The 15,065-nt window shown below is 36.2% G+C and overlaps 1 protein-coding gene across 1 annotated transcript; it reads left to right on the forward strand.

The window, feature by feature from the left end:
* The first annotated feature begins 11,313 nt into the window (after nucleotides 1-11,313).
* LOC123803917 (olfactory receptor 4F21-like) lies at nucleotides 11,314-12,258 on the forward strand. Its single transcript, XM_045815756.2, has one exon. It carries the CDS (start codon nucleotides 11,323-11,325, stop codon nucleotides 12,256-12,258), a length of 936 nt encoding a protein of 311 aa, XP_045671712.1. The 5' UTR covers nucleotides 11,314-11,322.
* Nucleotides 12,259-15,065: the final 2,807 nt, after the last annotated feature.

The following is a 15,065-nucleotide window of genomic DNA, read 5'->3' on the forward strand; positions in this document are numbered from 1 at the left end:
GTTTGAGAGAGACAGAGAGATTTATTTGAGTGCGGGGAGTGGGTGCAGAGGGAGAGGGAGAGAATCTCAAGCAGACCTCCCATGGAGCAGAGCATGAAGCTGATGGGGGGCTGGACTTCAGGACCCTGAGATCATACCTAAGCCAAAATCAAGAGTCAGATGCTTAACCAACTGAGCCACCTGGGCACCCCTACTTTAAAATATTTTTAAATACCTGTTTAGCTTATTCAATATGAACACATATATGGTAAAAGAATTTCAAAAAGTATGAAAGAATGTTAAATTCCCCTGTCCTTCCCCAGGTTCCCAGAAGTAATCACTGTTGAAAATGTTCTTTTGCATCTCTTGAAAAGTTTTCTATGCATACACACTATATCCCTTTTTTAGATACAGAAGGAATCATACCATGTATATTATGGAATTATTTTAAGAATTTTTTCTAAGAACTAAGCCTGGTAAATTGGGAAACCAGGGAAGTAAGACATTAATATCAAAAATTCCTATAAAACATAACATGTTTGAATGGACTCCAAAGCAGAGTGGGAACAGCGTTCTAAGTGGCTATGTAGTAATGAAGTAGAAGCATGAGGGAAAGATTGCTAATAATCTAGCTGTAAACTTTGAAAGACAAGAACGTGAATTACCAAAGAAGACAGAAATAAAGACACTGTATCTAACTTTTTCGTAACACTTTCAGACTTTATCTAGTCCCCATATGAAAGAATCACACTGTTTCACTGTTGGATTGATAATCTTCCCACACTTTAGAAATGTCTTGACCTTGGAGAAGAACTGTGCTTATTTGAGGATCAGTTTGCTTATGTTTTTTCCTGGTATAACTGGTCTGCTTGATTTTCTTTTTAAATAATTTCTAGAGTTAGTTTTGGTAATGACTATTTCCTCCAAATTAATTTTGTATTTCAAGTTCATTTTTGAAAATAAATACAAAATTATTTTTAAATTTCTTCTGTGTCTATGATGATTTCTTCATTTTCGGTTAAAATACCATGAAATTATGCTTTCTTTATTTAAAACTATTAGCTAATATTTCAATTACAATATTTTCTTCAAAGAAATTATTTGGATTTACTTACTGATTTTACTGTGAATTTGTTTTTAAATTCATGAATATTTACTTTTCTATATATTATTTTCTGCCATGTTGCATGGGTTTACTATATTATTCATCACTTACATTCTAAAGTTGAAAACACATTTATAATATTTTGTTCATTTTCACTTGGTTTGTGTTAGAAGTTGAAGAGCTATAAAATTTTCTGTGAGCAATATTTTATCCACAATCTAAAGGTCCTGGTGACTACTGTTATCATTATTATTATGATACAGATTACTTAAAAATTTTAGTTGTGTTTTACTTAACTAAAAGTTGTAAAAAAATATATTTTTTACTGATTCCATTTAATCTCCTCTCATACCATATAAATTATACTTAAAAAAAAACTCCAGCAGTTGCCTAGACTTGATATACATTTGTAACTAATCTAAATGCACTTTCAAATAATATTACACTGCTTCACATGTACTGCAGGTACCCTATCACACAATATCCCCAATTCTTCCCTTTGTTCCTTTGTGACACTGTTACCATTCATTCATCTGTATGTTACAACGGCCCATACATTATTACATCTATTGCTTTAAACAAGGGGTTATCTTTAAATCAGTTAAGAATAAGGAAAAACATTTTATTCCATCATTTATTCCTGCTCCAATGCCCTTCATTTCTTTATGTAAATCCAAGTTTCTGGATTATATCATTTTCTTGCTGCCCGAAGAACTTTTTTAAACATTTATTGCAGGATAGCTTTTCTGATAATGGAATCCTCCAGTTTTTGTCTGTGACACTTGTTATTTCTCCTTCTCCTTTGAAGGATAATTTCGCTGTACATAGAATTTCACTCCACTCCTTTTGCTCACATGGTTCTAATAAGAAGCTCACCGTGATTGGTATGATGTCCTTTCCACCTTTGCTTTCTTTCAAGATTTTCCTATTTGTCTTTTAATTTCTGCAGTTTGTATTTGATATGCCTGATATGATATGTTTTGTTTTGTATTTATCACTTTTGGTTTTCCCTTGGCTCCCTGGATCTAGAGTTCTTTCATTATTTTTTGACAGTTCTCACCCATTCTTACTTCAAATACTTTTTCTGCTCTGTTCTTTTTTTCTTCTCTCTTTGGCCATCCCCTAACACATACAAAACATCTCTTTATTGTCCCATAATTTTTGGTTGTTCTCTTCTGCTTTCTTTTTCATTCTCTTTATCCAACAAGATCTAACAATTATAAATATTTATTCCCCTAACATGGGAGCAGCCAATGATATAAACCAACTAATAACAAAATTAAAGAATACACATCAATAAGAATACAATAATAGTAGGTGACTTCAACATCCTATACCCGGCATTAGACAGCTCACCTAAGCAAAAGATCAACAAGAAAACAAGGACTTTGAATGACACACTGGACCAGATCGACTTCACAGATATATTCAGAATTTTCCATCCTAAAGCAACAGAATACATATTCTTCTCAAGTGCTCATGGAGCATTTCCCAGAACAGATCACGTACTAGTTCACAAATCAGGTCTCAAATGGTACCAAAAGACTGGGTCATAGCCTGTGTATTTTCAGACTATAGTGCTTTGAAACTGGAACTCAATCACAAGAGAAAATTTGAAAAGAACTCAGATACATGGAGGCTAAAGAGCATCCTACTAAAGGATAAATGGGTCAACCAGGAAATTAAAGAGGAATTTAAAAAATTCGTGGAAGCAAATGAAAATAAACCACAAATGATCAAAACATTTTGGATGCAGCAAAGGTGGTCCTAAAAGAGAAGTACAGAGCAACACAAGCTTTTCTCAACAAACAAGAAAGGTTTCAAACACACAAGCTAAACTTTACATCTAAAGGAGCTGGAGAGAGAACCACCAATAAAGCCTAAAAGCAGCAGCAGTGGAGAATTAAGAACAGCTAGAGCAGAAATCAATGAAACAGAAACCAAAACAATAGTAGGACACAGCAACAAAACTAGGAGGTGGTTCTTTGAAGGAATTAATAAGATTGATAAACCCCTGGCCAGACTCACCAAAAAGAAAAGAGAAAGGACCCAAATTAAGAAAATCACGAATGAAAAAGGAGAGATCACCCCCAACACCACAGAAATACAAACACTTAAAAGAACAAATTATGAGCAACTATATGCCAACAAATTAGGTAATCTGGAAGAAATGGATGCATTCCTAGAGACGTATACACTACCAAAACTGAAACAGAAAGAAATAGAAAACCTCACAGACCCATACCATCAAGGCAATTGAAGCAGTAATCAGAAATCTCCCAGCAAACAAGAGTGCAGACTGGATGGCCTCCCAGGGGAAGTCCACCAAACATTTAAAGAAGAATTAATAACTATTTTTTTGAAGTTGTTTCAAAAAATAGAAATGGAAGGAAAACTTCCAAACTCATTCTATGAGGTCAGCATTACCTTGGTCCCAAGGCCAGAGAAAGACCCCACCAAAAAGAAAAATCACAGGCCATGGGACGCCTGGGTGGCGCAGTCGTTAGGTGGCTGCCTTCAGCTCAGGGCGTGATCCTGGCGTTCCGGGATCGAGTCCCACATCGGGCTCCTCTGCTGGGAGCCTGCTTCTTCCTCTCCCACTCCCCCTGCTTGTGTTCCCATTCTCGCTGGCTGTCTCTCTGTCACATAAATAAATAAAATATTAAAAAAAAAAAGAACAAGAAATTTATAAAAAAAAAAAAGAAAGAAAAATCACAGGCCAATATCCCTGATGAACATGGATGCCAAAATTCTCACCAAGATACTAGCCAATAGGATCCAACAGTACATTAAAGGGATTATTCACCATGATCAAGTGGTATTTATTCCTGGGGTTTAAGTGTGGTTCAACATTTGCAAATCAAGAACCATAGATCCTTAAAATAGATGCAGAAGACACATTTGACAAAGTATAGCATCCTTTCTTGATTAAAACTCTTCACAGTGTAGGGATAGAGGGAACATACCTCAATATCATAAAAGCCATATATAAAAAGCCAATAGTTAATATTATTCTCAGTGGGGAAAAACTGAGAGCTTTTCCCCTAAGGTCAGGAACATGGCAAGGATGTCCACTATCACCAGTATTGGTCAACATAGTACTAGAAGTCACAGCCTCAGCAATCAGACAACAAAAAGAAAAGGCATCCAAATCAGCAAAGAAGTCAAAATCTCACTCTTCGCAGATACATGATGCTCTAGGTGAAAAACCCAAAAGACTCCATCCCAAATTGCTAGAACTGATACAGGAATTCGGGAAAGTGGCAGGATATAAAATTAATGCACACAAATCAGTTGCATTTCTGTACACTAACAATGAGAGAGAAGAAAGAGAAATTAAGGAGTTGATCTGATTTACAATTGCACCCAAAACCATACTATACCTAGGAATAAACCTATCCAAAGAGGTAAACGATATGTACTCAGAAAACGATAGAACACTCATAAAAGAAATTGAGGAAGACATAAAAAAATGGAATAACATTCCATGCGCATGGATTAGAAAAACAAATATTGTTAAAATGCCTATTCTACTAGAGCAATCTATACATTCAAAGCAATCCCTATCAAAATACCATCAATTTTTTTCATAGAGCTGGAACAAATAATCCTAAACTTTGTATGGAACCAGGAAAGACTCCGAATAGCCATTGGAATGTTGAAAGGAAAACCAAAGCTGGTAGTATCACAATTTCAGACTTCAAACTATATCACAAAGCTATAATCATCAAGAAAGTATGGTACTGGCACAAAAACAAACACATAGAGCAATAGAACAGAACAGAGAACCCAGAAATGAACCCTCAACTCTATGGTCCAATATTCTTCAATAAATCAGGAAAGAATATCTAATGGAAAAAAGACAGCCTCTTCAACAACAGCACTGGGTAAATTGGACAGCCACATGAAGTAGAATGAAAGCAGACCATTTCCTTATACCACACACAAACATTGTCTCAAAATGGATGAAAGACCTAAATGTGAAACAGGAATCCATCCAAATCCTAGAGGAGAACACAGGCAGCAACCTCTTTGACGCTGGCTGCAGCAACTTCTTGCTAGACACATCTCCAAAGGCAAGGGAAACAGAGGCAAAAATGAACTATTGGGACTTCAACAAGATAAAAAGCTTTTGCACAGCAAAGGAAACACTACACAAAACCAAAAGATAATCAACAGAATGGGAGAAGATATTTGCAAATGATATATCAGATAAAGGGCTAATATCCAAAAACTATAAAGAACTTTTCACTCAACACACAAAAAGAACAAATAATCTAATCAACAAATGGCAGAAGACATGAACAGACATTTCTCCAAGGAAGACATACAAATGGCCAAGAGAGAGAGGAAAAATACTCAACATCACTTGACATCAGGCAAATACAAATCAAAACCACAATGAGATACTACCTCACACCAGTCAGAATGGCTAAAATTAACAAGTCAGGAAACAACACATGTTGGTTACCATGCAGAGAAAGGGAACCCTCTTACACTTTTGGTGGGAATGCAAGCTGGTGCAGACTCTCTGGAAAACAGTATGGAGATTCCTCAAAAAGTTGAAAACAGAACTACCCTACAACCCAGCAATTGCACTACTGGCTATTTACCCCAAAGATACAAATGTAGTGATCTGAATGGTCACATGCACCCCAATGTTCATAGCAGCAATGTCCACAACAGCCAAACTATGGAAAGAGCTTAGGTGCCCAATGAAAGATAAATGGATAAGGAAGATGTGGTATATATACATATTGAAATACTCCTCAGCCATCAAAAAAAAAAAAAAAAAAGAACAGCAATCTTGCCATTTGCAATGATGTGGATGGAACTAGAAGATATTATGCTAAGCAAAAGAAGTCAGTCAGAGAAAGACAATTATCATATCATCTCACTCATATGTAGAATTTAAGAAATAAACAGAGGATCATAGGGGAAGAGAGGAAAACATATATCAAGATGAAATCAGAGAGGGAGACAAACCATAAGAGACTCTGAATCATAGGAAACAATCTGAGGGTTGCTGGAGGGGAGGGAGATGGAAGGATAGGGTAACTGGGTGATGGCCATTAAGGAGGGCACGTGATGTAATGAGCACTGGTATTATATAAGACTGATGAATCACTGACCTCTACCTCTCAAAATAAGAACACATTATAGCCTAATTAATTGAATTTCAATAATTTTTTAAAAATAAGACTGTGTACTGGTATTTAGTCTTTTACATGATATTGATGCCAAACAGATATAATCAGTGATTCATGATAATGATAACTTAAAACAATTCTCTAATTAATTAGACAGCTGTAATGTATAACATCTGTAATCTCAAATTTGAAAAAGTGCTGTCAAAACCACATAATTACTACTCATCACACAGACTCTTCAATTTCTCTGTTACTCTGTTCTGCCTCTCGGGTAACTTGACCCTTGGGAAAAAAGCCAATGTTCATAAAACTCCTAATGTCTATAGACAGCCAATAATGGAATAGATATTAGTTATTAATACCTACTCCTGTAATACCATTCCTAATGGTAAGAACTATTTATAACTATATGTATTAATCAATAACAATGAATCTAAAAGGGAGTGAATCTCTCTGTGGTTCTCAATCCCTTGAAGCTGCTGAGGGTGAAAACCAGACCCTGTGCAGGAAGGTGGAAACCCCATCTTTAATTCTCCAGCATCTGGTTCCATAATCATCTCCTTTTTTATGTTCCCCACCATCTACTTCTCTTCCAGTCACCTTTTTCCTTTGTTAACTCACTTTATTTGAATGATTTTCATTCACGTTGTTTTACATCCTTCTGATCTTATTCTCAGACTTAAAACTGTATGATAGATGAACATAAAATATTCCTCAAAGCTCTAGTACCTTTTGAAAATAGTATGTGAAGTATATTGGGTCTCCCATCTCCTTTTCTCTGAATATTGAGATCAGAAAAACAAAAAGCAGTATCTATGTCTTTGCTCTTCTATTCCCACTGAAACAACATGAAAAAAGCATGCTAGCTTTCTGTCTGCCAGATTTATTCAACCACTGTTACCAGTCTGAAAACTCTAGGTCTGTTTCCTGAAAATCGTCAAAATTATTGTAATAGATAACACTTATTTAGCACTTAGTGTATGTCCAAACACCTTCTGTTGTTTTCTTGTTTCAACTCATTTCGTCCTCAAAACACCTATAGGAGAAAGAGACTATTTATCTGCCTTTAACAGATGAAGAACCGAACACATCTGGCAGCTGAGAAACTCACAGAGAACACACAGCAGGTAAACGGGGGATCTGGGGATGGAAACAGTTTGGTCCTTGTGTCTGTGAACTTAAGCGCTGTGTTTTACTGTGTATTGGAAATGGCTCCTATATAAAGGCTTCCATCCCCTCAATTTATTTTGACACATTTGTTTCCAAATTTAAAAAATCAATATGACTTCTAAAAGTAGAGCAAATAAAGTTGGGGATAAAGGAACAAGCATAAGATTATTTAAAATCCTACCACCTGTATGACAACAGACGATAGCTTCACTTTTGGTGAACATAACATAACATATAATGATATTGAATCACAACGCTGTGCACCTGAAATCAATGTAACACTGTATGTCAATTACATTCATATTAAAAAATGTTTTTCACCCCACCACCTGTAGAAATTTGGGGAAATTCTAAACATCTACTCATGCAAATGTCATTTGTACTGCCCTCCCCCAGTAAAAATATTTTTTTACTACACTTTTCTGGACTTATCGATATCTTTCCATGCTCATTAATGTAGACTTAATGACCTTTTAAAAACTGAATATATCCACATAATCAGCCCCTTATCATTAAACATTTCATATTATAAGAAATGTTAAAGTAAAATAACATTATACGTTTTCTGTATTTGTCTATTTTCTTTCAATTAATTCGAAGACCTAGGATGACTGAGTTACAGTTAAAATATTTTTTACTTTTATGACTCAACTGCCTTCTGGAATGACTGTACACTTCACATTTCCCTTCAGCTGAGAACGAGAAGCACTGCTACCCCCGTTCTACAGCAGCAACAGGCTTATTCATTCCTTTGAGGAGAAAACATTAAAATGGAATCTGCTTTCTGAACTTGAGGTAAATGTAGAAAGTCCTCTTCAATCTTTAGCTTTAGAAGGTAATTCATAATTCAATTTATTAAAACTTTACAATTTTATTTTTACATTTAGCCTTCTAATCATCTAGAATATACTTTGCTGTGAGATGTATAGTAAGATACTTAGAAGTTTATGTTTCCAGTGTTGAGCTACATGTTTGATAACCACTGAATGCTCTGAATTTAGTACATAGCCCTCCATTATCGGATTTAATTGTATTGCCCTCTTTATCATATACTAAGTTCCCTAAATTGTATCACATTCTTAACTGCATTTTGTTCTATTTGTCCGTTCCACTTCAGTCAAATTGATCATTGCTTAATTAGCACGGGTTTATGACATATCCCAATATCTTTTACAGAAAGTATTCTCTTTTCTCCAACTGGCACCCACTTCATTTCTTTTTCAAAATATCCCTGGGCTTTGAAATGGACGTTTAGATATCTCCGTAATGCTCCAAAACATTTCCGCTGGGCTTTTAATGGGCACCGCAGTTATTGCTCAAGATGGTTCAGGCAGAATGGATATTTTTACGACTTTGTGTCTTTTTTCTCTATTTGCATGGATTCATTTCCTATTTTAATCTGCGTTTCAAATGTTTCAAAAAAGATTGTTTTTTCAAATGCGTGCATATATTACACATTTGTTTGACTTCCAAATGAGAACTATGTAGGCCAGACGGAGAAGACAAAATGACAATAGAAATGAGGAAGGAATTGAAATGAAAAATACTTGAGAGTAAAAGTTGTGCAACTGGCACTGGAAATGCTAAGGACAGAACACTACCCAGGTATCTATACTGGGTACTGGGGAGAACAGTAATGACATTTATTAAAGCATTGCAGTAAATTAAAATATTATAAATTTGGTTTTGACATATTAACTCGAAGATGGAGGTGGAACTTCCATTTGTATATACCTCATACTGCTTTGGATAGATTACTCTGGAGCAAGGGATAAAGCTGCAGATTCAGAATTCAACATGTAGGTACTAGTTAAAGTGAGTAAACTGATATTGAATAAAACTTTTCCCCTCTGGGCAACAAGAATCCTCACAAGGGTTTTAAAAAGATACAAGTGGAGGTATATAATGTAAGATTCGTATTTTTAAATCCTTTCTGTCATCAGACCAAGGTAAACTGGCATATAAGACTTTGCTGAGTGACTGGTTAGGAGAGATGTTTCCAACATACCTTAAGAAAAAAAAAAGAGCAAATACTTATCACAGATTCTGAGTCACACCAGAAACTAAGGTTGAGCAGAGGAAAAATGATTGCTGTGTTAGTAAAAGGTACAGAGAAGTCAGAAAGGCAGAAGAATAACTAGGAAAGGGCTATCATAAAAATGGTCTGAATGCATTCAACCAATTAACATAAAATCTGCTTATAGTTGATTAAAGAAGTTCCAGTTTATTTTTCTCACGTTACAAGAATAAATCTGAAGGGAGGCTATTGCAGGCTTTAATGAAGTGATTCAACATGCCTTTGGGTTTCTGGGTCCTCTCTAAATTTTTACTGTATCATTTGTATTATATGGGCTTTACGACTTTGCTGTTCCTGCACCTTTAAGCATATCGTTTTTATTAAATGCAAAAAAAAAAAAAAAGAGATCATGAAAATAAGCTTCTTTACATGAAGCTTTGTCTTTTCATTTGGAAGGAAAGCTCTCCAGACAACATTGGTTTACATCTCATTGAACGTTTCTTGGTCACATATCCTATCTTAGATTAGTCCATGGCCAGGGAAAATGGGATTATAGTAACTGGTTTAGAAAAATCATATATCATGCTCTCAACTTGGAAGAGATCTACTGTCTTCTCAAATCTAGAGATTTCAGCCAACCACTAGAACAAATGGAATTTCTATTGGCAAGCAGTGAGAAGACAACTGGCTTTATAAATCCAAGGAGCCAAGGGCAGAGTGAGTTACAGAATTAGGGGCATGATAAACAGCATCAAATCCTGCAGAGAGATCAAGGAAAATGATGATGAAAAACTGATTATTGTATGATGTGTTTGGAATCCAGAGTATCTTTCTATGAACAAGGAATTTTGGAAACTGAATTCTCTTGGCCTATTAGAGAACAAAGAGTGAGGAATGCCAATGAGGAATTAGGGAGAGAAAGAAAATCAGGACACACAAGATTTAGAGATTTGATTTTTTAAACATAATTTAACTAGGTAGGTGCACCTGGGTGGCTCAGTCGGTTAAGTGTCTGCCTTTTGCTCCAGTCACACATGATCTCATGGTCCTAGAATTGAGCCAAACCTCAGGCTCCTTGCTCAGCGGGGAGCCAACTTGCCCTTCTCCTTTTGCCCCTCCCCCCACACTCAGGCATGCTCTCTGTCTCAAATAAATAAATAAAATCTTTGAAAAAAAAAGAACTTAACTATGTAAATAGGTAAAAGGAAGCAAAAAGTAGAAAAAGTTTAACTGATGGATCCTTAAGGAAGATCCAGCATATACTGGAAGGTTCCAGCCTTGAAGCGCACAGTGCCATGGTTAGAAGCATGCATTATGGTGTCCTAGAGCTCTGGATATAAGTCCTGGGTCTGACACTTGATCCCTCTAAGGCTCAGTTTCTTCATTAGCAAAATGAATGTAAAAAAAGCATTTCTTACAGAATTCTGTGAGTTTAAATGAGATAATGTGCTTTGTACAAAGTTTTACATAAATGCAATCTATTAATCTTATAATTGTTCAATTAACAATTTTACTTACAAGTATTCAGTCTCTGTATCTAACAGTTTAACTGAATATAGTGACAGAACACCTAGTAAGTGGTCAGAGGAAATGTCTAGAAATCCTTGAGAGGCAAAATAAAAAGAAGTGAAAATGGAATAGAAGGGAAGTAACACCATTTGTCTCCATCTAAAATATTAGAAATTTTCTTCTCTTTTTATGTAATCATTCTCTTGATCACCATAATGTTTCCATATCCTTAATTTTTTTCTTATCCAATTAAATATTTCTAATTTAGGAGATGTACCCCAAAGAGCAAACTAGCAAGAAATAGGAAACTTACATTTGTGCCACTGACTGTGTCTTTTTAATCATTTTCTATCCTCAGGTGATTTGGAAAATCAGCTCTTCCAACCAAGTCAATGGATGGACTAAATAATTCTGTGGTTTCTGAGTTTGTGTTGCTGGGACTCTCTAGTTCTTGGGGAACTAAAGTTTTTCTCATGTTGATATTTTCCTGGATCTATTTAGGGATCATCCTGGGAAATCTCTTCATTTTCTTTTTGGTAATTTTTGATTCTCACCTACATTCTCCTATGTACTTCCTGCTAGCCAACCTGTCACTCATTGATGTGGGGGTTACCTCTACCACAGTCCCAAAGATGATCAGGGACCTTTTAAATGAATACAAGCTCATTTCTTTCCAAAGCTGCATGACACAGATATGCTTCATCCACATCATGGGAGGAGTGGAGATGGTGTTACTCATTGCCATGGCATTTGACAGGTACACAGCAATCTGTAAGCCCCTCCACTACCTGAATATCATGAACCCTAAAATCTGTGTTTCATTTGTTATTGCTGGCTGGGTAACTGGGGTGATCCATGCTATGTCTCAGTTTGCTTTCATTATAAACTTGCCCTTTTGTGGTCCTAATGAAGTAGACAGCTTTTACTGTGACTTTCCCAGGATCATAAAACTTGCGTGCACAGATGGAGACAAGTTTGAGTTTATTATTGCTGCCAACAGTGGCTTCATGACTATGGGCACCTTCTTCCTGCTGATCCTTTCCTACATCTTCATTTTGGTCACGGTCTGGAAACGTTCTTCCAGAGACTTATCCAAAGCATTTGTCACTCTGTCAGCTCACATCACTGTGGTGGTTCTTTTTTTCACTCCATGCATGTTTCTCTATGTCTGGCCTTTCCCCACATCATCAATTGATAAATACCTGTTCATTGCTGACTTTGCTATCACCCCCATTTTAAATCCCATCATATATACATTAAGAAATAAAGACATAAAGGTAGCCATAAAAAGACTGAGCAAACAGGGACATTATGCCAGACTTTGCTAACTGGCTGTATCTTTGGAGCTCTAAAACCATACATCCATCTGCTCTTTGGACACCTCTACTCAGGCAGCTGACATTTAAAATAGAACTGGACATATTATCTACCTCATGGAACAAAATTCTACTGCTTCTGTACAGCATTTATTCATGACCTTGGCTACCATGGGAGATGTGAATCTACCGTGTAATGGTATTATTTTATTATTTCAGCAGACAGCAGTAATATTTGCTAAATAATATTTTATAATTGAAATTGTGGTCATTTTGACAATAAGTAAGAACGTAAGAAAATCCCTTCTGCTTCCCATCAGTACAACCCTGCTTGGGAAAGTCCGGAACTATCACATTGAATGGTTATATATGTAGGAGTAGTAGCTCTACTTAGTTACTTAGGTTGGTTTCCCTTAGAAGATCCAAAGAATACACTGTATTGCCTCTAGTTGATTTGGAAGCTGATTTTTAGATGCACCAGTAAGGGAACAGGGAAGTGGTGTTGAGAAAGGAAAGATGATTATGTTGGTAACATAAGTGGAATGTAAGCAAACCGTAGTCCTCCAGGAGACTGTATAGATTCTGTGATTTAGAATTATCCCCACTGAAGGGCAAGGTATTTGAAGCGTTTCTTCATCTGTAGAGGGTTCATTAACTCCTTAGCATGCCTGGCCTTTCCCACAGCCAATATTGTGTATCGATGTCGAGAAGCCAGAGACAGGCAGTGAGACAGACTTTCTGGTGCTGACAATAAAGAACCATCTGCAATAAAAGTAAACTTAAAAGCAGCCTCCCAATATTGCTTTGCAACTTAAAGAAGTACTACTTAAACATTTTACTCCAGTGCACCCCAAACTGGTAATTGAGCACAGAGAATTCTGTGATATAAAATATTTCTCTGTTTTCCACAAGTCTCATAAAACCAGCAGTTCAAAGTAGGCCACTCAGCCATGAGCATGGTTCTGCAAGTCATGACCAGCCTGTGGGATCACGTCCCACAACTGGCCATCACAGACTGCCCACAAAAGCCTTCTGACCTCCTCAAAAAACACAAAGTGAAATCTTGGTTCCGATCCAAAAACTGTAGATGTAGGTGAAAATAAAGTTAGATTTTTCTCACACCTACAAAAAATTCAAATGAACTGAAAGATATTTTACATCCAACTCTAGAACTGTTATGATAAAATTCACTTTGGTTTTTGGCTCTGAATTTCAGAAAAGGCAAACTAACTAATGATGTCTCAATTTAGGGGAACTTTCCAAGAGGTCCCAAGAGACACAGCATGGATAATCTGTCTATAAGCCTTTCTCTATCCACAACACAGAGCTCTAATGTTTCCCATTCAAGACATTACTTTATGCAAAATAAACACATCCGTTCCTGAGGATAACACTTGTTATCTGATAAAACTTGTCCAAACAAAATGTATTGTTTTATCATGTTCTGACTGTATTTAGGCCCTTAATAGATTTAGGACTCAGCTTTTTTTCCACAAAGAAAACTCTGATCCTAGATAATGATGTCTCCTAATGTAATACATCTTATACTCTATAATAAACTCTTAGCTTCTCTCTTACTTCTCTTCCTCCCTCACATTTCAACCAAATGTCACAGTATTTCAAAACCAACTTTCCATATATATCAAATTGGATGTTTCTGGAAGTTTTTTGAACAATTTTTTAAAAATTTATTTATTTATTAGACAGAGAGAGAGCACAAGCAGGGGGAGCAGGAGAGGGAGAAGCAGGTTCTCCACTGACCAGGGAGCCTGATGTGGGACTTGATCCCAGGACCCTGGGATCATGACATGAGCCGAAGGCAGAAGCTTAACTGACTGAGCTACCCAGGCACCCCTGTTTCTGGAAGTTTTACAAAGTTTCTGGAAATATCAAGGGTTTCTTCTCAGGTAATTCCTGGAATGTCTGGACTCTAGAGCAAAAACTTTCCCGCACCAAAACAGATGCCTCCTGTACAGTCTTAGAGCTCCCTACCTATTGACATTCAGGAAGGACTGTTCTCACTTCATGATTCACAATTGTCCTGTATGAAGAGATGGTCTTAGACAGAGATTTATAATGTCAGTTACCAGAAATATCCAAACAAAAAATTGGCTGCTAATAGTGTTGTTCACTAATAGTTTATGTCAGGAAGAATCTGAATGAATTATATGGAGGGAAGCCTCTCAGAATGCTATGAAAACCAGTTATTTTCCATGGAAAAGGAGGAAGCTTTTAAAACTTAACAGAATCAGAATGGCACGTTAGAAGTAGGAGTCAGAGGACCTAATATGTATACCCAAGTCATGCTTCTCTCCAATTTTGTGGCTTCTTGCAAGATATGCTGAGATACATTTCAATGTAAAATCCATTTCATGGCTTATAATAAAGATTAGATATTACAATGTGAATGGAAGCTCCCAGCATGTGAAGTGTACTCAGGTTCTCTTTTCCTGATCTTTCCTTTTGATCTCCGCATATATTCACCCCCTCTTTTAGGAGAGTTCTGTCTTGAATATTTGAAGATAAAAATATTAACTCTTGGAACCTAAAGATCTACTTCTTCAACCTTAAACATCTTGTATTTCTAAAATGTATTACTACAGTATTCTTTATCTGGCTAGTAACATACATTAATTTTACAATATTATCAATACTCTGTGATTTGTAAATCAACATAAAACAGTTTTAACACCTTTCAAGGCATGGACTTTGGTGTCATCTGTAGCACTCTGGGTCTCTTTCACCTGAGGTGTCCCGATAGGCTGTGCTCTATGAAAACGGTCAATAAATCCTTTTGAGTTTCCTAGAGAAAATTAGAT

The sequence above is a fragment of the Ursus americanus genome, chromosome 34, assembly GCF_024610735.1.
Source record: "Ursus americanus isolate L20-20 chromosome 34, mUrsAme1.1.p, whole genome shotgun sequence".
Classification (NCBI taxonomy): Eukaryota; Metazoa; Chordata; class Mammalia; order Carnivora; family Ursidae; genus Ursus; species Ursus americanus.